Source organism: Drosophila hydei, unplaced genomic scaffold (genome assembly GCF_003285905.1).
Source record: "Drosophila hydei strain 15085-1641.00,03,60 unplaced genomic scaffold, DhydRS2 tig00000283-arrow-arrow-pilon, whole genome shotgun sequence".
Taxonomy (NCBI): domain Eukaryota; kingdom Metazoa; phylum Arthropoda; class Insecta; order Diptera; family Drosophilidae; genus Drosophila; species Drosophila hydei.
In genome coordinates this window covers 1-25,379 of record NW_022045702.1, presented here as the reverse complement: position 1 = coordinate 25,379, position 25,379 = coordinate 1, and the positions used below count along the sequence as shown (strand labels likewise).

The window sequence follows — 25,379 nt, the reverse complement described above, 5'->3', positions numbered from 1 at the left end:
CACAGTTATTATTAATAATTTATTTTTAGTCTTAATTTTTGTTGTTTGTTTTATTGTCAATAAAAGTCCATACTATAACTCAAATCAAGACAGCTTTAGGTAGCCTTGACTCTTGGCTGGCTTAGAGAGCGGTCGACTTATTGTTTAGCTTGGCTTGGCTTGGGCAACATGGCTTTAGTGCTGTTGTTGTTGTTGCTGTTATTGATTTTGAAAATGTGCCACAATGAACCATAATTGATCACGTTCATGGTCCAATTTGAGCAACAGCGGTATTTCAGGGGCATGGTAAACAATTTTTGCTAAGTCTGCGCCTTGTCAGAACTTTATACTTTTTTTTGCAACAGCAGCCGTCGCTTTCGTTTTGGCCAGTGCAATTAAGCGAGCAGAGCCAACTTGAAGGAGCTGCGCAAAGAAAAAGAAGCCTCATCAACGTCAGCATCAACTTCATCATGGCCATTGGCCATTGGGGGTGCATTGGCTTCGTCTTTGGTTTCTGTTTCTGTTTCTTCCAGTTTTAGCTCCAGTTTCCGCATGCTACATGGCCTATAAACTAAAAAGTAGCACAAGCACACGCACACACACACACGGGCAAAGACCGGACCAGGCCCAGCTCGACTTTGACGTGGATGTCAGAGAAGCTGTATACTAAATATATATATATATATATATATAGTTGACCTACATCAAGTTTTCAAGCTGCTTGTGTTTGTGTTTCTTTCTTTTTAACCAAAGCTGTTGACTGTGGCTTCTTCGTCAAGCTCATCATCGTGTTCAGCTCAATCATCATCATTAACATTATTGTCAGCAACGGCCTCTGCCTTTGCATGGGCCCGGTTTGTGCTTCTTTTTTATCTCACTCTCTCTCTCTCTCTCCCTCTCGCAGCTTCCATTGAAGTCCAACCACAGCATTTGCGCATATTTGGTCAACTGCATATTTTTTTCTTGACCATCTCTCTCTTTCTCTTTCTTTCTTTCTCTGTCCGTTATTGTTTTCAATTTGATACAGCATTTTCATTAATTTTTCAGCAGCTTGTGTATGTCAGTGTGTCGTCGTCGTCGTCGTCGTCTTCTTCTACGTCTCTTTGTTGTCGTTTTGGTATTTTCTTTTTGTATTTTGTTGCCGCCCACGCATAAATTATTAAAAGCCGTTTGCAGTCTTTGACGTTGGCCAAAAAAGAACGTGGGCAAACGGTCCAGCTGGCAGAGGCGTGTCGTAGCGCAAGGCAGGGGAATCTAACTAGACAACGGCTACGTCATCTCTCAACGTATCTTGGTCAGTCACGCACTTGGCTCGCCTGGCCACAGCTCGCCTCACGTCTTGTTCAAAGCTGATTCATAAAAATTTGATTTTATTTGTGGTGCCAGTGTAAAGGTTATTGCAATGCTGGCGTAGGAAAAGTTAGAGTATAGCTATAATATGTGATCGATCAGAAAGTATGCGAGTCTATGGGATTATGAGTGTGCGTTAAAATTTGACATAGATTTACTTGAGATCAAGGCTTTTAGAAACAGACTGATCGATAGGTAGATTAGTAGGTAGATTGATGGATCGATCGGTAGATCGATAGGCAGACCGTTATATAGATTTTTAGGTAGATAATATAGTGTATATGTATAACACGTTATCAAATGTATCAATTAGTAGATAATTTGGTCATTAGACTTTTGTTTATTTTCAAAGTAATCATCAGCGAACTCAGTTTGTTTCTAAATAAAAGATCAAATTTCATATTAATATTGAAAGACTATATTATATTATATAAGATATATGCTTACTACAGTCAGTAAGGGCATCTTATCTTCACTAAGCCATATCAAAAAAAAAAAAATATTTAATCGGTTTTTATATGTTTTACATATTTCGTGTAAAATTTGCATATTCAGCAGACGTGAAGTGCTTAAAGCCATAGATAGTGGCATAAAAATAAAATAAATATCATGTAAGTTTGTGAATTTTGTAAAGAAAAAACCAAAATAAAGCTTGAGCTATATTTAGATGAGCTTAAAACGAAGCACGGCTTAAAAAGTATCTTTGCAGATAACAGACAAGACAAAGCCACGCAACAGTTAACGTTTCATGCAGCTAAGCTTATGGCTGCAGCTGAGGAGGGCTTAGATGGTGGGATTGTGTGGTCGTGGGTGTGCGTGGGCGTGGTCGTATCGTGGCTAGCTAAAGCGCACAGATGCAAATCGGCAGCGAGAGGCTGCACCATGCAAATGGGTGCAACATTAAATAATTAAAGCAGCACCACGGCACACACACACAGACAGATAGACAGATGGACAGATAGACAGACAGGCGGTCAGACTGTGAGTACAAAACGAGTAGTGCGCTGCAATTGCTGCTGCAAAACTGGCACAGCAACTTTTTCTTTGAGCCAAAGTCTGAGCTGGATTTGATTTGAACACGTTTGGCGTCTCTTTTCATATGTGGAGCGTTAATGAATTGCCTTAAGGTGGTGGCAACGGGGTGGCGCAAACCGGATGAGAATGCTCTTTTTTCTCTCTTCTCCTTCTCTCTCGCTTCTTTCGAAATGCTTGGCAATTAAAAGCAGCCACAATTGTCGCCCGGATTGACCAATGTGGAGCAGCAGCAGCAACAGCAGCCGGCAAAAAGTGTTGCAAGCCATTTAAAAATCATTAATAAATTAGCATTTAATGTAAACAGTCGCAGACTAAGTGCTGCTGCTCCACTTGCATGTTATTGAACCCACAACACCCGATTGCTCATACGCATGTTGAGCCGTTACATATTTACCGATCACGCCGCCTGACTCACCGTCAATTCGCATCTGTATGCTAAATAATAAATACCTGCCTGTGATATAAGCTATAGCAGTTGAGCAATTTCTCTAGCAGCTAGCTTTTCAGGTCACTGGGACTAGCCAAAAATTGTTGAACTTCACTCGACTCCAACATTTGCCCCACTAACTTTAACTTGACAAGTTCAAAGCGAGTAATTGTTTCTAATTGGAATTATACAGCGATTTGCTGTGAAACTTAGTGCAGCACTCAGGCAAATTACCAGAACCAGCTACACAGCGCGAAATAAGTGAGAGTAGGGAGTTGATTCTGGACTTTAAGCTGCTGGCATTGCAAGCAAAGGTCAAATTTTACTTGACTTGTAAAGTGGCTTAAGCTAAGGTCTATAGTTAAATCTGAACCGAGGGAGTTCTTACCAGTTTTCTCTCTATTTTATAGGTGAAACTAATATATTTTTGATTAAAACTTCATCAACTAATGGAGTTTTAAGTACGAGCTACAACTCTATGAGTTTTTTCGCTCTGTGTACCTAGCAAATCAGCAACACGCGTCAACTGTGCTCCAGTTTTCTTTAGTATATACTACAGTGGAATAGTCGAGGAAAAGTGCCGGAAATAATTGTCTTAAGTAGTTTGAACTTTGCATAGAGCATAGAAAATAAAACAAGTCTCATTAAATGCGAAAAGCACGCGTCGCAGCCATGTGAGAAAACGAAAGACCTTCTAAGTATTTATGGCACAGACAGCAAGACAACTACAGGGTATATACACACACACACACATAGCTGAAAGTTCGCCCCCAGGCCTCAGTTGGCCCTGCTTTTGGAGCCAAAGATCACTTAACGAATATCACAATAATTAGAAATGAAAGTAAAAAATAAACTGTGCGTAGGACTTTAGCTATGACTAGACAGAAAAACTGATTCGGCCGTGATTGAGCAAATTGTGCCATAAATAAACAAATCAAATTGTTTGAGTGCTATTTATGTTTTAGTCCATTCAAGTGCGTTCTTCAAAATGAATTCAATTCAACTTCGTTTTCAATTTCGTTATCGTACACAGTAGCCGCAATCGTGGCTCCTAAAAAAGATATATATAAATCTTTATATCTATATATATATATATATATATTTGTATATATTACAGCCTCAATCGATGAGCTTCCAGTTTCAGTTTTAACTTCAATTCCAGCTCACTTTCTAAAATGAGTTCATGCAACAACAATTTAAATGTTTTTTATTTATTTTTTTTTGTTTTTTATTTACATTTGACACACGAAAATAATTTTTTGATAAATGATTCGGTTCACTCGGGCGTAAAACAAAACAAAAGAGCCAAAAAAATCGTAACTATTTTTGATATATTTTACACCATGGACGCGCAGCGCAGCGCACTCAAAATTGATTGCCAACAATTAAAAGTTAAATATTTAAAATTAAAAAGGCAACTGTTAAAGTTTTTATACACTAGCTGAGAGCATATCAATTCTTTTGTCACTTAATCCACTGAAGTGAATACAATTAACTATAAATTCTAGATTCGCTTCGTTTCTATGCAAATTCATTTACAAATCGAAGAGATATTTTTAGTTCCATTTCTGTTGCATGTGGGTTGACCTCAGCTAGATCGAAGCTCTATAAAGAAAACCCAGGCAGAGAGCTGTTCGAAGGTTTGTACAATAGTAAAGTTGATATTTAAATACTTTGTAATAACAAAGTATAAATATCAGGATATTTTAGTTACAATATATATATATATATATATATATAATATGCTGGCATATATATATATATATATATATATATATATATATTGATGCTGGCATATATATATATATATGCCAGCATCAATAATGTTAAGTTAAAAAGTTAAAACATTTCTGGATTATGAAAGCTAAGACTTAAGCTATATAAATAGGCCTAACAATTGAATGTTCTATATATATATATATATATATATATATATATATATATATATATATATATATATATAAGTAATCATTCCTTAAAAAAACTGTTATACATAAGAGCATTGAATATTCGTAATTTTTTATCCATGATTTTTTATACAATTTATAAAAAATTTTGTCAATGTATTTTTTGCGATGTAATAACTTGTTAATTTATTTGCAGCAATTATTAATGTAAACAAAATATATATTTTATTATAAATGGCAGAAATGTATGTGTATATATAGTATATATATATGGTGCGACATTTGGTTTATTGTAGCCATATCCTTGTGCTTATTTCATGCATAAATCATTTCCGTTTGCTGCTGCTCTACTGCTGCTGTTGCTGCACTTTTATAATTACATTTTAATTTATGCAAATACAAATTAGCAGTAGGCACATTTACAATATTTTGTTTTTTAATATTTGCTTAAACTAATGACAAAGTGGGGAAGGCAAAAAAAAAAAAAAAAAAAGAAACCAGTTGAATAGCTAAAGGTCTTACGAAAAAATATATAACAAAGGTCAAAGTGTGTAATAAACGGTTTTTACAGGCGCATAACAATTATTGTTTTTTGTTTATTCATGTGACATAGGCATTAATTAATCACACGACATGTAAGCCCTGTTATATAAAAATGTAATTGAAATTTTCAAAGGTTGGCCTTAAATGGCATTTAGCAACTATTTTGCTGGCTATTCTCGTTGCATAAATAAAAAATTGAAAGTAATTTGCATTACATCACTCAATTAGAGGCGTCGAACAGCCTTGCCACACACACACGCACACATATACCTAATCTCTATGTAGCCTAGACAAAATTTCAAAGCGCAAAACGAACTTAGCTCAGCTCAGCTCAGCTCATTGATCAAATTTTGATTGACATTTCGAGTGATTTTGCTTGCTCTTATTTGCCATTTATGTTTTCCTTCTCTTTTGCTCTATTAGGCCAATATTTTTTCTATCTTCGTTGTTGTCTGGCTTTGTTGCTTTGTTGTTGGTGTCGAATAATTTGTTCATTAACGACAATTAGTGCAAAAAAAAAGGAGGAAAAAAACTGAAATTCATTTTGACAGCTCAACGAATATGCACACTGTGCTTTAGCCATTGAAAATTGAACTTAATTGCGCGCATAATTTTTGATCTATTTGGCAAATAACACATCGACAGCTACACAGAAACAGATACCGGCCTGGATGTAGATACATAATAGCTGAGTGAATGAAATATGATACCGAAAGCGTAATGATATCCAGCAGCAGGGCAGGTGTTCAGCTTGACATTTGATAGCATACACACTCACATACACACACACGCACACACACTTGCTATACACATTTGGGGCCATGTCTTGGGCCTGAACTCTGACAGTTAACAAAGACGTAGATATATACCGTCAGGCCACAAAGCAGCGGAAGTGTGATGGCACTCGATAACATACATACACACACACATACACATGCACGCATATACAAGTAACTGTCGCACAAGGTCAGCGGACATTGGCCAAAATAATCTATATACTAAACTTAGACTTAATATTTGAAGGAAAGCAGCAGCAAATGGAAATTTGACAATTGGTCGCACAAGCAGAAAAGCTTAAAACTATGAACTTAAGGGAAATGAGAAAGAGAGAGACAGAGATAGACACAGAGAGAGTGTGAGATACTTGGCATATGGTTAACATAACCATTACCATTACCATTACAGTTAAAGTTAAAGCCAAAGTTCGATACCGGTTCAGCGTAAACTGAGTCAGCTCTAAACTGGTTTCTAGTTATTTTTATACATATATTTACTTATTTCTTTTTTTCCTTTTTTATTTTATTTTATGACCCGGCTGCACGCGTCACCAATTTAATTGCCGTTGACTAAAAATTGCAAAAAAATTTAAATGTAGTTTTCTGAGCAGCGTCAAGAAAAGAAACAACAACATCAAAAACATTCACCAGAGTCGTGTCGTGCGTGAGTGGAAGTCGCGGCCGATGTGTCAGTGTTGCAAGCTTTTAATAAGCTTTAAAAAACATTAAAAAAGCAAAGACAAAATTGAGCAAAAACCGCGACACTTTAAGAAAGTAACTGTTTTTGCTTAGATTTATTACACGTCTGTAATTAAAACTTTGCAGGCTAGATATAAAAAATTTACTTAAAAAAATTATATAACAAGCTGTAGCTAAAATTACATATTCCAATTAATTTGTAGGGTGTAATTGTATAGCTAATAAATAACTATAATGTATTTCCGTGTGTCTTTCGCATTGAGATCTTACAGAATGACAATTTTTAGTCACTTGTATTAATAATTTATATAAAATATTTTCTATAAAATTAAAAAGGCTAGAAATAGCTTAAGTCACTCATTTAAGAAAGAGAGCTAGTTTTGGCAAAAAAAAAAACAAGCCAATTGAGCAGCGCTGATCTTTACTCATGCTCATGTGCGTGCGTCTTAGTGTGTTGTTTTCGCTTTCAGATTCGGCTTAATGCATATTTTTTATACGAGATTTATTTAAATGCATTAAACTTTAGAGGTCAACTTCCTTTCACTGGCGACGCGTCGGCGTCGACATGATAACGGCTCAGACTCAGACTCAGCCTCAGTCGCAAATATATATATAAAACAAAATTTCTGGCCTCAATGCCTGCCCCTGCGCCAGTCCCAACTCCAGGGCCAGTTCATCCGCTTAACGTTAAATTCTCAAAAAATAAAAAAAATCAGCCGCAAATTGTGACTTGTGACAAGTTGAGCGCTGTATTTCAATGTCATATTCTTGTTGCTGTTGTTCGTTTCATTTCAACCTTTTATTTGCATATCTTATGCATTTGCTGTTGCCGCTGTAATTTTCCATATGAGCTGGCAAAACATATACAAACAATAAGCTGGCAAAATTATTGAATACGTAAGAAAATAAAACGCTCGTCGGCAAGTTCATTTAAATTGAAAATCCTGCATACAGGACATAACGTCCTTTCCCCTACTCTCTCTCTGTGTGTGTGTGTGGCATATTTACATAGTCGTTGTCAATTTTATGGCTCAGCCGAGGCATGAATGAAAGGCAAGCGCAAAGAAAGCTTGTCAAAAAGTAACTGCATAAAAGTTCCTTGTAAATTTAATAAACTTTTATAGATGCGTGTGTGTTGGGTCGGCCAACAACGGCAACAGCAACAGCAACACCAACAAGGATGACAAAGAAGCTGTATCCTGAGCAACAGCAGCTGCCATTAATGCGTGGCCTGCCTTTTTGGCAACATTTTCGTGCAGTTCTCTGCGCAACCTTCCACTCCATTCAATATTCTTGATGGGTTCTGCTTCTTCCTTTCACCGCTGTACGCTGTTGTTGCTGGATCGAGTGATTGCTCCACAGGGTGCACTTAGAAAGTACGCGATATATAGGAAAAGAATACAAGTAAAAGTTCTGCAGCAGAAATTGCTCAAATGGAGGATACCCTGTAGGAAGCTTTGAGCTGTTCCTGGCTCATTTTTCTAGACTATCTTTTATTTTTAAACGATATTAATCAGATTTCTTATAAGAAACTTTAATATATTCTAGAACGATACGTATCGATTTCTAGTTATCGATAATCTGAAATAAAAAAAAATTAACTTCATTATCAACAGCTGACAATACTTAATGATTTCGATACCGTAGAATAGAATAGAAACCGTAGCAAAATTTAATCAAAGATAGAACTAAATAAATCAATTAGCCAAATACCAAAAGCACACATTATGATACACCCTTTCGTTGCCCGCTTACAGGGTATAATAAACTTTTATTGTATCCGCATTTCAGTGTCAGACGCCGCGACATTCGCTTGCCTGCTTTCTTTTTGCCCAGTCAAAGACGTAGACGCTGATGAACCAAGCATTCAGAACCAGAAAGGAACAGCCTAGTGTGTGTGTGTGTGTGTGTTTGTAAAGTCTGAGATTGATACTTGTGGGGAAAGTGATTTATTTACTGGTGAACGCCGGCACGTGGCAGCGATGCCAGTTGACCCAAATTGAGCCAAATGGACAACGCAGGACAATTTGATAATAAAGAAAATAACCACAAGCAGAATGGGAAAGTCGGACAGGAAGAGGGGGCGAGGAGAGTGCTCTCATCTTGGCAGCAGGAAAAGCAGTTGCAAAAGTTTGCATTTATTTGCATTGAAATGCATTTACTGCAGTTTGTTGGCTTTTTGTTGACAGCTAAATGTAAAGTTGTGCCCGGTTCGCATATGAGACCAACAACAAGAAAAAAAAATTAAAACAAAAACAGGGGACAAACAAAATGGCAGCCATTCAAAGTTGGACAGTGTCACCCACACACAAAGATATACATACATATATTTATATATATATATATGTGTGTTATATATGTATTGATTTTGTCTTTTTGGCAAATAATAAATAAAAATAGCAAACGCTGCAGCAACTGTTGCAATTGTTGCAACAAGGAGCGAGCGAACAAACCAGTTTTTTTTTCTCTCCCCATTGTCTGCAGAACTGTGTCTTTCCCACAAACACACACACATATACATCTATATAGTTGCAAATATACTAATGTAATGCGAAGTTATCGTTGCCTTTGTGCAGCAAACGAATGCAGTGCATCAACAAAAATGACCCAAGCCAAAAAAAAAAATAAACGAGAGAAGTGCAACAACAGCTTTGGCCAGTTTGGTTAGCTGGCTGCTTGGTTGAATGGCTCTGTCGGCCTGGCCTGGCCTGCCTCGAACCGAGTGCAACGCTTCCATGGCCAATTGAAAGCAAAATTGCATTTTGTGACTGCGCTACCCAGTCGCCAGTAGCCGCACTCTCCAATTCGCGTCTTAACCCATGTCCAGTCGCATTCCCATTGCCATTCCCGTTCCCATTCCCATTCCCATTTACCTTACCTGTTGTGCCCTTGCGTAAGCTGGCATTATGACTTAGGCATGCAATTTGTATAGAGCCGTAGACCAACTTGACTACCGAACTAAACCAAAGCCCAGCCAAGCAGCCATTGTGGTTAGTCATCAATTATGTAGCTAAAGATACAGTCCAACCATAACTTGACATGCACTCACATTGTCTTCAACTTGGAAAATTGTTGCTAAGACAATTTGCATTCATTTTGTTAGCTGCAATTTTATGGATGCAAATTTACCAAAACCATGTGTTGGCTGACACTCAAAACTGAATTTTCTTGTCTATATGAAATGCTCAAAATGATTGTGGTTTTCTTTGAATAGCCCAGCATGAGTCTATAATAAATGGGCAGAAATAAAAAATTAAAGGTAAAATATTGAGAAATTTGTATTAATTTAAGTTAGAACTGAAAAATATGGGACAGTCTATGAAATGCAGCCAGCATTCCTAGCAGGACGGACGCTTTAGTTCTAGACTAAAGAATAAGAAAGAGGGAGATAAATCGAGTGAGAGAGAGATAATGATATAAATAGATAATGATATAGACAGAGGGCGATAGACAGAAAAAACAAATGGAGAAATAGAGAGAGAGAGAGAGAGAGAGAGAGAGAGAGAAAAAGAGAGTGAGAGAGTGAGTGAGTGAGTGAGTGATATACAGAGAGAGACAGAGAGAAAGTGAGATCTAGAGTGTGCGAGATACATACATATATATATATATATATATATATATATATAAGGCAAACAGAAGCGAGTTGGAGAGAAATAGATAGAAAGTAAGGAAAAGAAAGGGATCGCATGAAAGATCAATTCCATGTGAATCACATTCAATATGAAAGTCTCAAAATATTTTTTCAAAAATTAATTTCAAAATATCCTTATACAATCTCTTATATAGTGCACTATAAGAAATAAACCTTCCATATAAACCGCATTCTGTATTCATTACCTTCTTCCTTCAGCTAGAATATATTTTCCAAAATTATGAAGCACCACATGCAGGGTATTCGGCATTCAGCATTCAGCTTCCACAGCAGCTTCACCATTTACATTGTGCCTTCGCACTATACATACATACATATATTGTATGCATATATATATATATATATATATATATATATATATATATATAAAATTTTTTGAATAACATTTTTTCATTCTGTCGCACTGTCCAGCAGAGCATCCGTCATGAGTTCTGTGAGTCTATGCGAAATGTCCCTCTACGCAGCAGTGCTGCAGCTTTGCTTCTATCCATAAAATCCGATGCAGCTGGTCGCGAGCTTTTGTCGCCTTTTGCTGCCTACAATTGCTGCCAATTTGTTTGTGGCTAGCTGTGCGTTATTCTTCTTTCTGTTGGTTTTTTTTCTTTCAATTTTCATCTAGGGTATATATATGGATATATATGTATAGAAACTCTTTTTTGCTATATTTCATATATATATATATACGGAGGGCTGTCGCTGTCGTTGTCATTTGAGGTCAGTTTAAATGGTTTCCTGTCAGCTGCGGTTCTCTCGGTTAACCCACAGCCAGCCTCCCCGAGCACAAGCAGACGGCGTGGAAGCCCATGGCAACTGCCAGCTGAGCGCTTTGCTGACCATCTGCATACGCCACTACAAAATATTCAATAAACAATTCATTCATATATTTGCTATCAGTGGTAGTAATAATTTCACTTGCAACACTTTTTATGAGAAGCTATGTGCATAGACAACACAAAATTGTTATCAAAGTCTCTTCTAGAAGTAAAGATCTTCTCACTTTCCATAATATAAATGCAGTAACTGCTAGAAGAATAGAAGGACTTCAAACAAATAGAAATTTTTATAAATGCCTTAAATATATTTAAAACAAACGGAGTAGCATAGAAGAAGGTAGCATTCAGCTTTTTACAGGGTATATCTCAGAAGGAGTTTATATGGAATAAGCTAACAATATCATCAATAACAAAGTATCAATAACAAAGTATTTGCTTCAAGAATACAAATCTAAAGCAGTAAGAAATGCGTGTAATTGTCACTTCAATGTAGGGTATCTGTTAGTCAGTCACCTTTCATAAGTCTATAAGCACTGCTAAAAGCACTCTTATTTTGTTACTTATTTTTTTATGTTGATCAGCGAAAATGGCGCCCATCGTTGGCATTGGCGACATTTGCTTTGTTTTCGTTTGTGCGCTTGATGTAGTTGGCGCTTTGTTATTAATGCAACAATAAGTGCAACATTTGAGACATTTTGCCGCGGCCTCGTTGCGGCACGCTCCAGTTACAGCAGCTTTGTAAATGGCCTCGAAAAAATTGCAAGCGAAAAAAAAAATAATAAACCAAGAACCAAGAAAAAGACAAACTTATAAGAGAGCACAGCGAATGCGAGACGACGACATTTGCAACACTGTGGCAGCCGCATAATTACGCGCATTTTCCTTTTGGCATGAAAATGAACACCTCAAGGTGCATAGAATTCAATACGAGGCCCAGAGCTAGAATAAGAATGGGAATGCTGTGTGGTGCTGCTGCTGGTGGTGTTTGTCGTGCAGCTCATTTCGTTTTATTTGCAAATTTTATGCCACAAATACCACAAGAATTGCAACAGCCAGCGGTGCGGAGCCGACTGCCGACTGTCGACTGTCGACTGTCGACTGTGCTGACTGCTGACTACTGACTCCGACTGTTGACTGTGAGTGACGGTGACGACGAATGTGACACCAACGGTTAGCTGAAGTGGAAATGGTATAGCAGCCGCTGCATAGCTGCAAGTTGCAAGTTGAAGCCCTACACACACACCCCGCACACACCCATACATTGCTGTGTTGCTTTTTGGGGCCAGGCACTTGAACATGATAGCCAGCTTAGGTGCTGGCGAGCCAGCCAAGCGAACTTCTTGCAAAATAAGTGGCACATGCGCGCCGCTAAATTGCAAATGCCGAGAGCAGCAGCAACTGCAGCAACTCCAACTGCAACTGCAACTGCTGTTGCGTTAATGATACGCCTGTCTAGCCGGCAGCTACCTAGCCTGACATACGCAAATGTGCTTGACTTCCAGCCTCTGGCGTAACATATGCGGCTTATGTGGCGTATGCGTAATGCGTATGCATAAAATAACTTTTTTCTGCTGCTGCTGCTGCCAAACTGCTTTTGGCTGCTGCTCATCTTCAAGCTAACAACTTCATGGCCAGCTGTGTGCTTAGTTTATTTTATATCTGTCTACTTTTTAGCTATGCTTTTTAAGACTTAACTACAGAAAAGATCTCTAAATTTGGTAAAGCTTCTCATGACTTACTATAGCTATAGTTCGTATGCCTTGCCTGCCCTTCCTTAACTGCTCTCATATTACGCCATCTTCGATTATGATGCCTTGATTTGCCAGACAGTTTGTTTGCTCTGTAATTTAATTCACTCTCACAGCATTTAGTGAGTCATCAGGGCCATTAAGTGCGACTCGTTTTATTCTGCTTTTTTTTCTAAAACATTTTATGGCTTGTGCTGCACGCTAACGATGACATTGCCTGGTCTGGCCTGGCCTGGCCTGGTCTATTTCTAATTTTCCAACTCAATTGTCTGGCGTTGACAGCGAGAGTGCGCTGCATAAACAAAATGACATGGCAGCCAATTAATGTCGACCATGTCGACACAGTCTTCCCTTGCTCTCGCTGCTGCTGCTGCTGCTGCTGCCGCTTTTAACTGTCTCATCATCTTCTATGCCAAATGGGCAATTTGTTGTCGTTATAAGGCGCATTCTGTGCATTTTCATTGTTATTATTGTGCCCGCTCGTACGGCAGGGCACGCCTCCATTCCACAGTTTGTATGCATATTAATTTTGATGCCCAGCGCCGAGGGCCGAGAGCACAAACTGCACATTTGCATGCAATGCACAAGCAGCGGCGGACGCGTCTCTAATTTGTGGACTCCTAGCAAAAGTATCTTTTCCCGTCCGACTGTCTTGGCCTAATGTGTTGGCCATGGCCACGCCCAGACCCCTGCCTGGCCATTCAGCACTGGACATGGGGTAATTGAGTTCATGTCATGTTTGAATCTTGGCTTCATTATCAACGGAGATTGCGCCTGCCGATGGCCTTTAACTGTAGATATATATACGTTTTCAGAATGTGCATAGCAAAGCACTTAAAATATTGCTGCTGCTATCCTCCTCCCTGCCCTGCAGCTCTCTGGAGTAAAAGCTTAGTGCAGTGCATTGCAGCGCAAAAGCTAAAAATTTCTATAAATCCGCACTTATTCCCAAAACAATAAAACGCGCAACAATTGCGCAAACTTGCGCTTAAATATGCAACAGCAACAGCAACAGGACAGGCTAGATGAAGAGAGTGGGCCGAGGGGGAGTGTGGAAGCTGGAAGGCAGCTAACCGTCTCCACATTAGAATCGCCATAATTTAGGCGACGTCAGCCCAAAAAGCGCTCCACGAGCAGATCCCAGTTCTCGGCAAGCAAACTGCAAAGCCCACTTTGTAGTCATTTGCCTGGCAGCAGCAACAGTAACTGCAACAACAGCAGCAACAGCAACAGCAACGGCAACAGCAACGGCAGCAACAACACTTGGCACAGTGGGCAGCACAGAGCAAATGTATGCCAGCAATTTAGAGGACGTCGTTGGCGCGCTTGCTAAATTACCAAAACAAAGGAAACGATAACTTGCAACAGTGGAGAGCGTGAGTGGGAGCCACCAAGGCAAGGATGTGGACAAGGCGGCGCGGCAAAGGCAACATGGCGAAGGCAGAGCAAGAGAGCCAGAGCGAAGTCGCGTGGGCGTTTGCAGAAAACACAATAAAACTTATTTACGAGTCACGGCGGGGCGGCCGAGCTCCTACGTAGTTCATTGTAATGCACTTAACTGGCTGGCGAACAGAAAGAGGGGGAGCAACAGCAGCAGCAACTGGAGAAGGAGGTGAAGCGACTTGGCAAGATGCGCGCAAATGATATGCAAAAGTGACTGGCAATGGGCAAACGGAAAGCGAGCAGCGGCAAATTGTGTGAAGGGCCAAGCTGAACGTTTGGTTAAAGGGTAAATGAGTGCACAGCGTGAGGCGCATGAATGAAAATGGCAGAGCTAAAGGGAGCAGACGGGCGAATCGAGACTCGAGACTCGAGCAAATATAAATTAAAGCAACAGGAGCAATGCGAACAACAACGGCAACAACAATGGAGGCAAGGACATGACACACACTGCACAAAAAGTAAAGATGTGTTAAAGAACATTAAGGCTATTATATGAAAGCTATTAAGTTATGAAAAGATATATATATATACAAGGTAGCTCAGCTGACCAAGCTGACTTATGTTTGGCTAGATAAAAGACAAGAAATGCGGCCTGAAAATAACTTTTCTTATTTAAGCAACTTTTGGGCTATGGCGAGCTGTGCCAATTGAGTACGAGTCGAATGATCCTTCCTTGTTGTCTCACTTTATTATAAACAAAATACTCTGTAATTCTGCAGACTTCAATCAATCAACTAACTAATACAGTATGTTTATCTTCTCTTTACAGGTAAGCACTTGCACGGCAACTCCTTGCTCTTTGGTAAGCTTCACTTCGTGTCTTAAGTGCAGTATAATTCTCGTCGGCTGCTCAACTTTTAATGGCCATGCACATTGCGTATACGCCTACGCATCATTTGCGAAACACAGCTTGCGTTACTTTTCAATTTAACTTACAGTTTCAGCTGCAGTTTAAGAACTTGTTATTGTATACCCTCGTTGCGGATAATATGTGCCTTTCAATGAACATATAACGCACTGACGTTTACGAACTTTCTTTTCTTTAGGTAAATATTTTTGTTATGCATATTAAGTTATCGATAGAGCAGGAGAACGCTAGAAGCAAGACTTTCACATTGTTAGGGCTGTAAACATCAATCAAAAAAGTGCATGTATATGTTGAAAAACTTTTCCTTCTAAAGGTAAGGTGCATACAAAAATAGAGAAAAAATCCATTTTCAAATATTATTTTTTAATTTTTGTTACCTTTATGTGTATATAATTTATGGCAGTTCTATAGGTGTGTCTTAAACACCCAAGCTCTGCAGGCAAATCATAGTTCTAGAGCTGTTCTGATTATGGAATACTTCCTATCGGCATTTCGGATGTTCCCTTTTTGAAACGAGATGCAGTTTAGGTAAGCATTAATAGTGTAAAGCTCTTTTCAATTTGGATATACTTAGCTCCTCAGTCAATCATTTCGTCTTCCAACAAACGGTCAGTTCCCAACATCTAAAGGTTTTTATAGGATATCTTCTTCTTCGTCACATCAAATACTACTCTTATTCACTATGTTTTCATTTTCATTTTGGCATTTTCTGCAGTGCAGCGCAGAACAGTTGAAGTTTTGCCCAGAGCTGTGCCCCGTCACAGTACGTAAAGTTCTCAGTAGTCAGTGAAATTGCGCTGCTTGTTTATTGTTGTTGGTGCTGCAACATTGCTGCTGTTGCCTATATTATTGCGCTTTATTGTTGGCTGCATGAAATTTGTGTGAACTGTGCGCGGCGTATGCTGTGCATCGCATCTTGGCGCTGCGTCGCCTTGAAAGGCAACAGCGACAGAGACAACTGGCGAGGAGGCAATACCCAAACCGGGCTCAAATATTTATGGCTTGCCATACTTTGTTCGATTATTTATGCCTTCGTTTGTTTTGGGAGCGACGATGTCGACGGCAATATGACTGTGTATAAATATGTTTGCACATGCAAATGACGCCACAGGACGCTGCAAAGTGAAAAATAGTCGCTGCCTCATTAAAAAGCGACCAAACGGGGCGGCAGCCAACTACAGTTCTTCCACCTTGCAGCTCGACTGTGTAATGAGTTGTAAGCCATATTCAGCAAATAGCAGAACGGGCAGCCAGGCCGCTTTTCGCGGACCTGTGAATTCAATTATTGTCGCACGTTTTAACTATTTAATTTATACTCTGCATTCAATGGGAATGACAATAGGGGAAAGCTGACCTTTGCTGAGAAGCCACATGTACTCTAATCAAGCTAGTTTCACTGACAGTTTTTCTATGCAAATATCAGTAATTTGACATTTGATATATATATATATATTCCAAGCATAGAACGGATATGGGATGTCTCCGACTAGTTCAAAAATAATAATATTGAAGCGGTGAAGTATTTTACTCAAATTTATTTTAAACATAATTTTTTCTCTAAAATAAACTTATCTCCCACGATCTCACGTATAATTGGCACAAGTCTTTGGTATGCCGTTACCAATTAATCCTATGAAATATAATGAAATATTCTATAACCTATGTTACCTTATATTCTGGCAACTTCTAGACCTGAACATTCCAACATATTTCAACTGTCCGTTAACAGTTTGATAGCAAGTTATTCTTCTAATTGAACTGCATTGCAAATCGTTCGATGACTGTGTAACGGTCTCTAGCGGGCACCTCGAACTGTAGTTAGGCGAGTGCCAAATATATGGAGCATAGACTTTTGGCATTAACTGTAAAGCCGCTAAGCGGATTGGCTAAAGAACTTTTTTGCCAGCCGCTAATTAGCCGCCGCAAAATTGACGCATCATGCTCATCACGGCCGTATATACATAAATATATGTGTATATATATATTGGTACATCATTATGGCTTATTTTTGCCTCTTTCTGGGCAAACTTGACTGTGGTTAATTAGCTAGCAATATTGAGCGTTAATGCGAAATAAATCGCAGCAGCCAAATCAGCTGTACAAAAAGATGCTAGAAAAAGTACCCAAAGAAGAAGAAGCAGCAGCAGCAGCAGCAGCACTAACAGCAGCAGCATCACAGTAGAAGCTCACTTAATTATGTTGACGTTTATGCCAAAGACGAAACTAGACGAAGCTCTGGGCTAAGAATCACCCACACAAATGGAAAGAGAGAGAAAGAGAGAGCAGAAACGAGCTGGCGTTTTGAGAACCCAACGGTAATCATTATTAATGATGACTTTTAGTTTACAAGCTAATTATTTGTTACTGTTATTTGGCGGGCAATGCTCGCTAGAGCTGAGCCAGCAGCCAGGGCGAGAGCGTGAGGAAGGCATAGGGAAAGGGCGAGAGATAAATCTCGCCTCAGGCAATCGGCATTCGGCATTCGGCATTCGGCATTTGGCATTGGCGACTTTCGCTTTGATATAATTTTAATTAATTTATGATATCGATGGCAGCCTTTGATGTCTCACTAATAACATTTTCTTGTGCACACACAACTATACATTTTACATATTAATATTTTGAATTGATGCAATCAGTGGAGCTGACTCAAAATTTAGTGATTGATCTTTTGCCGTGCCATTTACTGTAATATTGTTTTAAATGGCAAACATAATTACTAGCCATTATGAGCACATTTGAATTCCATAAGCCGCTTAGGCCCCGGACCAAAAACAAAGGCTAAGAAGCTAAGCAAACAACTAAGCCGAAATAAATGAGTCTATTGAACCATTATATATATTTATATGTATGTTATATATCCATATAAGTATATATATTCACATGAATATGCAACAGCGAACGCCCACAACATTCAGAGGTATTCATAAATTGCGAACTCGACCCTAAAAGCCAACTGAGATGTGGAAACCTATATGAAACCGGGTCAACAGAATTGCGCAGACGCGACAGACAACGGAAATTAAGTGCGAAAATCAGACGAAATTTGATGAAGCAAAAAAACTAGGGAAAATATTACAAATGCTGTAACACGAATTGCAAATACTCTGCAAAAGTTTTGCCAGTTTTGTAATTGTAAAAGTTAATGCAAAATTAATTTAAAAATTAATTATAATCAGAGTATTATCTGTGCCACTTGCTGTTAACTACATTTGCCTTAAAATAGCTCTATAGCTCCGTGGTTCTAACACTCTAGCTCTCTTGCTTTTAAGATATAGCTTCGTAACTCTCTGTCTCTAGCTCCATAGCTCTCTATCTCTCTAACTCCCCCACTCACCTTCTCGAACTCTTTAGCTCTCTAGATCTTTAGCTCAATTTCTTTCTACCCTTCTAACTCTCCAGCTTCCTAAGTCTTGCTCCCTAGCTCTCTAGCTTCATGACTCATGCTCTCTAACACCCTAATTCCCTAACTAATCTAACCTAGCTACCAAGCTCTCTAGCTCTTTAGCTCCCTAGCTCTCTAGCACTCTAGCCTTCTAGCTCTCTACCGCTCTAGCCCAATTCACAGTAATACTCTACATAAAAACAATATAAAAAGCCTTATATGTACTCACTGTCGAATACAAATCAGATCGTGCTAATCAATTCGCAAACAAAAACGACGATCGCAATGACGAAATTAATATTATTTTTATTATTTTTAGCTCTTTTTGTGGTCTTTGTTTTGCTTTGTGCTTTTGGTTTCTTTTTTTAACAATTACGCAAACAAATGCAGCAGCGACAACAACAATAGTAAAAAGAGACACACGCCACAAGGTGCGTGGGAAGAAATTGTAAGAGAGGTAAAAACAAGAGTAGCTCAAGCCAAAAGGCAAATGAAAACAAACAAGAAAACAATAAAAGTAAACAGCAAAAGAAATATTACAAAATTACAACAACAACGAGATGACAACAAATTAGATGCAGCACACACAGAAATTAAATGAACAAAACAACAACAAAAACACAAAAAAGAAATGCAATTAAAATGCACAGCAAACTGTGCAGAGGACGTAGCAAGCAAGAGTCGGCCAAAAAGGGGCAGAGTGGGGTCAGGTGCGCGGAGAGGTGGGCCTCGGCGCACTGCGTTGGGAATAATTAAAACCAATTTTTATATATTTTTTTGTTGTGTGACACAAAACAAAAGCGAAAGTGTTGAAATATTTATGCAGAAAATGCACAAATAAAGAAACGGCAACACCAAAAACAATGCGAACAACGCGAACAACAGCAAACGGCAAGTGTCACCAGCAACAACAGCAACAACAACAATAACAGTAGCAACGACAACGATATCCAATTGCAACAACAAAAGCACGAATTTTAATTCGCATTTTTATTAGCAGCAACGCGCATAGTGTGAAGTTTTCTATATGCGAGGGCTGCCACAACAGTTTGTGTGTGTCTCTATATAGCCTAAGCAAAGTAATTTCGTTCTCTTTTAAGAGGCTATAGAAAAAGTAATTGTATAAGCCTAATGCTTATCGATAAAATTATAAAATTAACTTGCAGTTCATGGCTGATTCAAGATTATTAACTAGCAATAATCATGAATCTGCTATAAACTGAAAGCTAATTTTTATGGACCTTTAACTTTTAAGTTGTTTGTAAAGGAAACTTCACATACCGAAGTCTGGCATTCGAACTGTTGGGATTGAGTTGGAATTGGAACTGAATCTTAAGCTAATTACTAAGACTTCATGGATTAGGTTTTGCAGCTTAAACTCTTAAGGGTCATTCTAGAAAACTTGGTATACTCTTGATTTAGATAAGATTTGATTCCATTGCTACTTTAAGGAGCTCAAATCAAGTGTAGTTATAAGCTTGTTGCTTCCTTGAAAGATCTGTAGATGTGTTTGGAGCTTGCAGAACAGAAAGTTTCTAGAGAGACAAGAGCTTGGCAATGTTTGCGAATGTTAATTTTATCATTTTATGTACATCTCTTTCTATCTTTTTACATATTCATAAAACAAATGTAGAGCTCTGCATATGTTTCTATGGCTCAACAAGCGCTCTTTCAATACACGTTCTCGTTAAATATTTAGCTAGGCAAACTTTTTATGTCAACCGCGATGTGTGCTTGCATTTTGAACAAGTGTTTGAATGGTGTGACTAATTTTTGCCTCTATTCCACTCTGGTGTTTGTTGTTGTTGTTACGGCTGTTACGGCGCATGCGCCACCGCCAGCAATTATTGTTGCTGTTTGTCTGCCAAATGTCTGCCCAGCAGCTCAGACGGCTCTCAGCAGGCAATGCCTGCTGCAGTTGTTGGTGTTGTTGTCATTTGGAAGTAATTAAAATGGAAATTGCATTCGCTGTTGGCCAGACGAACAATGCGCTCTGCTATGTGCGAACGAATGCTGAGGATGCTGCCAGAGTGGCGCAGGCAGGAGGCAGAGGAGTAGCAATTCACAGCCGTTGGCTCAGTTAAATGCGCTAATAACTTTATTCAGTTGTTGTCGGTGTTGTTGCTGCTGATAGATATCAGAGGCAAAATGTTGCAATGCCAGCAGCAACAGACAGCTACAGCAGCAGACACACACTCACAACTTGAAGACAATCGCACGGAAATTGCAAATGAAGTTGTTGTTGCTGTTGCTGTTAATGTTGCTGCTGTTGTCGCTTATTATCAAACATTACTTTTATTGCCGGCAACAATGGAATAAGTCAACTTTTATGCGGCAACTAAATAAATTTATACGTCACTCGCCACGCGAAAGTTCAGGCGTGCGAAGGGCACACAAAGTGCTTATCTAATGCGAACACTTTCAATTCCACAACAACAACCGCAGCAGCAACAGCAGCAGCAACAATGGCAATGACACTGAAGAGCAGCTGCAAAAAATTATCGCATTTTCATGACGCTTTAATTTAGTTTTCAGTGTAAACAACTGTCATAAAAGAAAGAGATAGATAGGCAGAGAGAGAGAGGGAGGGAGAGACTGGCCCAAAAAATAAAACAGACAAAAATGTTGCTGCCGTCATATAAAGTTTTGTAGCTAAACGTGGCCATCGAATTGGTTTTTACTTGCCGTAAAATTCATTCGAGCCTCATTTACTTTTATGCAACTGTCAATTGAGATGCGAAAGCAATTCGGGTCAACACAACGATTTGACAGCTGTAAGTCCACAAAAAAGGATAGTCGTATGGCAGATGGATGATGAAGTTGCTGCCAGCTGGAAAATGACCAAACGAAATGGCATTGAAAACTAATTTCTTTCAAATGTTTATGAATAGCCAAAGTTTGTAATCTGATAATAATCAAAACAAACTCAGCTGAGAGAAACGATTTTGAATTTCTTTGGAATTAATTTGAATATCTCTGTTCCCCACACAGTATATTGATCGAGGCGCTGCTTCTTTATTTATTATTTTTTTTTTTTTTTTGTTGAATAAGTTTAATTAAATGCTTCTTTTGGCTCTGTCTGTCGTTGGTTTCGCCAATCAACAGGCCATTTATTGTTAACGGTTTCTGGCCATTTTAGGGGCTCTGGCACAGAACATGTGTATCACAGTCATAAAGCGTTCTATGCCATGCCCGCTGGCTGTGTTCGAGCATTATTTATTAATAAACATAAAGCAACAACAATAATATATACAATATAGCTCCTGACGGCATGCCAATTAAAATTCAAGACGCATCGCCGCTTAATGTCATAATTATGAGCCAACTAAAGAGATTTACGCATTTTGTTTCATAACTTGGGCAAAAATGTTTTCGCCCCAAACACAATTCAGGCAAAAAATAAAAGTTTTTGTCTGCCATCGATTATATGTATATATTTATATATGTATATACTATGCAAAGAGCAGTTGGAAGCTCAGATAGATAGCGAAGCTTTAGCACGACAGCTTCGAGGCGTGAAAATAACAGCAGAGATATAAATATATAAATCTATATATATATATATATATATATATATGTATAGATGTATAAATATTAATAATTAAAGCGTCAGGCTGGGCGCGTCACGTAACAGAAATAGTTAAATTTAATTAGCCAAATTAGTAGCGAAATTAATCAAACATTTATTGAAACGAAATTTGGTAAATGTTTTCGCAAAAGCGTTCCAGGCGGGTGTGCACGACTTATAGACTAAGTAACTTATTTTATGCTCCCTAAATATCAGATTCGCATAATCTGGAATCATTGCGTTTCCGGTTTTGCCATGTGCATTTTATTTATCATAAAACTTCAAATTTGTTTTCCACTTTGGGCGAAAATAACTTATATAAGTTGTGTTTTTAAGTTAACAGTATATGAGGTATTCCAGTTGACCTCCCCAGTAAAAGTAAACACCGCCCTATAGAACCCATCAGCTAATATTTCAGGTAGATTTCCGTTGTCGAAGTTACACATGTCGAATATGTAAATATTTCTTGGCCATGGCCATAATAAATCTCCCTCGATTTGAGGCAAATTAGAGCAATTTTGCATAATTGGATACAGTAAATCATCATACATGACCTTTACTTCGGCAAACTTTTTTTGTGGTACACCGAAGGGCAAGGGCTTGAAATCCCTTTCGCTGCCGCTGACACTACGTACGATTGTCACCTCGATCTGAGAAGTAATTAGTATTATTAAAGTTCTTTAACATAGCTCACTTTCAGTGATATTCTACCATAGTTGTATTGTCCACATCGTAATTAAAGTTCACGAAACCCGTTATGCCAGTAATGTGGCGCCCCACACGCTCAACACGCCAATTCAAGCTAAGTTTTGTCTCATCATCGCTGTATCCTGATGCATCTATAATTTCGTAAGTCCAATGACGCTGAAGGAGTTTTCTGATTACCCAACAGTTCGAGCTTTCTTTCTATATAGACTTACCTTTCCCATACAACTCTCAAGGAAAGCCAAGAGCAGCAACAGCTTAAACGACCTCATTTTACAACTGAAAATAAATAGATTACTGATTAGTCCTCTGTTCGTACAGAGCCCTTTATATAGCACCTTTGCTGATTGGCTTATTCAACTATAATTATATACCCACGCATAACTAGCTTGCACACGCCAACAACATGTAGAACAAGTTGAAGTGCTCCACGCGGTAGTACTCGACTATGAGATACTCTGTACCATTCTATATATACAGAACAGCGCACACTCAAGCATTATTGCCGCATGGTTTAGTCTTTAGATATCGATCTATTTGAAAAAATAGGAGACCATTTATGCCTATCAATATGTCTAATAATAAGACTTCAGGTTTTGTGTTCTACAAACGTTCAGACAGATCAGCGATATATATATACCTCAAGGCATTTTAGAAACCTTCCGTTGGCAGTTACATGTATTTTGTATTAAACAAGATAACCAGACATTCAATATTAATGGGCTCAGATCTGTTATCAATTAAACATGCATCCAAATATTAATAATACCTTTTCAATTTATAATTATTTTAATTTCTATACTTAATTAAATTGTGCATTATGTCTACTTATTTATTCTGGTTCCGAACTTGTGTTTATTTTAACAATTGCGATCAAGATTAACAAATTAGGTCGGATTTCCATCGTGAATTGATAATTAAGCTAACAAGTTCCTGGATTCTTATACAGAGCGCTGCGACTATTAAATCTTTTATTGTTTTTGTAAAGATTTTATTAGATCAGTATTGAACTCACGGCGAAGGCCGGAATACAAAGAATGCGATTGTCCTGCGTTATTTTCTCTCTAGGATATCCTGAACCAATCTTTCTTAGTTATGGATAAAAATGAATTTATCATGGCTTATTATCTTTTCAGCCCAACTGTTAATAGCAGCGTGAAATGAAACTATTTTTAGAATACAGACTTCACTCATCCATATAGAGATAAGTAATTAATGATCATAGGACTCGAGCCTGGACTCTAGCTATTCAGTTGAGAACCAATCTATAGAGAACTGATACGGGAAAGTATACTGCCTCAGTTCTACGACTTTAATCGTGCTCAATCCTTTGCCTCTTCATATAACATATTGTTCAAATTATTAACCCATTGACTTTATTGTGCAAAGTATTTCAAAAACGTAATTAACAAAATTATGAATTATTGTAGTTTCCGAAAATTCTTGCTCTTAGATAAGCTTTGTTTTTACATAAACAAGATAGCTCAAACTCCAGTTGACCTCGCCGGAAAAGGTACAAAAGATCTTATAGTAGCCTTCAGACATTATTTCCGGTAAATTTCCTTTATCGAAATTACACATATCGAATGTGTAAAGATCCCTTGGCCATGGCCATAATAAATCTCCCTCGATTTGGGGCATATTCGAACAGTCCTTCATAGCAGGATAGACAATATCATCATACATTTTTTTTAAGTCCACAAGGCGTTTCTTGGGCACAGCCATAGGAAGCGGCTTGTAGTCGCTTTCGCTGCCGCTGGAACTGTGATGGATTATCACCTCAAACTAATTAAATGTGGTTTTATTATAACTCTGTTATAGAGGCACTCTCTGATTTTTATTTTACCAGAGTTGTATTGTCGAAATCGTATTGCAAGTCTCCGCTGCCCGAAATGCCGACAAGGTAACGACCTTGTCGCTCAATACGCGCTTCCAGTTTTATTTTGCTCTCATCTTCGCTGTATGTATGGATTTCTAACAGTTCGTGAGTCCAGAGCCGCTGAAATTGGTATCCCGATTAGCTGCAGGACTTACATATATTGTATACATAGACATACCTTGCACTCACAACTTCCCAGGAGGGCTAGCAGAAGCACCAAATTAAAGGCTAACATTTTGACTGTTTAGTTTTTTGCTGGTGTACAGCCCTTTTAAAGCACCTTTGCCAAATAGATTATCGCAACTATAATGATAGCCTTGCCTAAGCAGCACGCTAATGATATAAATTGTTATTAGTTCATAATTTAATTGATTTATTTACAAGAAAATTTTCCGCACCTAGATAAATAGATACCAAAATGCATACAGAATTTTATTGAGTGCCATTGTCCATATCGTAGTGCCAATCCAGGTGTCGTAAAAGGCAGCAAGGTTGCGACCTACTTACACACAGATTCGCTTTCATTTGATTTCTTCTGTGCTGCAGTCTCCTGCGTCTCAGATTCCGCAGTCCCGAAAACGTTCTCCAGGTTTCCTGATTAGATGCGCAACTCAAGTTGTATTGCCTTTATAGACACACCTT

General features: G+C 38.4%; 2 protein-coding genes across 2 annotated transcripts; both read right to left on the bottom strand.

Moving 5' to 3' along the window:
- Nucleotides 1-22,327: 22,327 nt before the first annotated feature.
- On the bottom strand, nt 22,328-23,143 carry LOC111599594. The gene is made up of 3 exons (XM_023315280.2): nt 23,074-23,143; nt 22,865-23,017; nt 22,328-22,803 (listed from the first exon to the last, which is right to left on the bottom strand). The coding sequence occupies exons 1-3, from the start codon at nt 23,128-23,130 to the stop codon at nt 22,468-22,470; spliced, it is 546 nt and encodes a 181-aa protein (XP_023171048.2). The 5' UTR covers nt 23,131-23,143; the 3' UTR covers nt 22,328-22,467.
- Nucleotides 23,144-24,307: 1,164 nt separating this feature from the next.
- On the bottom strand, nt 24,308-24,972 carry LOC111599620. Its single transcript, XM_023315312.2, has 3 exons — nt 24,916-24,972; nt 24,705-24,857; nt 24,308-24,643 (listed from the first exon to the last, which is right to left on the bottom strand). Exons 1-3 carry the CDS (start codon nt 24,970-24,972, stop codon nt 24,308-24,310), a joined length of 546 nt encoding a protein of 181 aa, XP_023171080.1.
- Between the last annotated feature and the right edge of the window lie 407 nt (nt 24,973-25,379).

Coding starts and splice junctions, on each gene's coding strand:
- LOC111599594 (XM_023315280.2), bottom strand. CDS start 23,130: ATGAGGTCGTTTAAGCTGTTGCTGCTCTTGGCTTTCCTTGAGAGTTGT. Junction 23,018..23,073: donor TTGAGAGTTGTATGGGAAAG/GTAAGTCTATAT, acceptor AAACTCCTTCAG/CGTCATTGGACTTACGAAAT. Junction 22,804..22,864: donor ATGTGGACAATACAACTATG/GTAGAATATCAC, acceptor ATTACTTCTCAG/ATCGAGGTGACAATCGTACG.
- LOC111599620 (XM_023315312.2), bottom strand. CDS start 24,972: ATGTTAGCCTTTAATTTGGTGCTTCTGCTAGCCCTCCTGGGAAGTTGT. Junction 24,858..24,915: donor TGGGAAGTTGTGAGTGCAAG/GTATGTCTATGT, acceptor TACCAATTTCAG/CGGCTCTGGACTCACGAACT. Junction 24,644..24,704: donor ATTTCGACAATACAACTCTG/GTAAAATAAAAA, acceptor ACATTTAATTAG/TTTGAGGTGATAATCCATCA.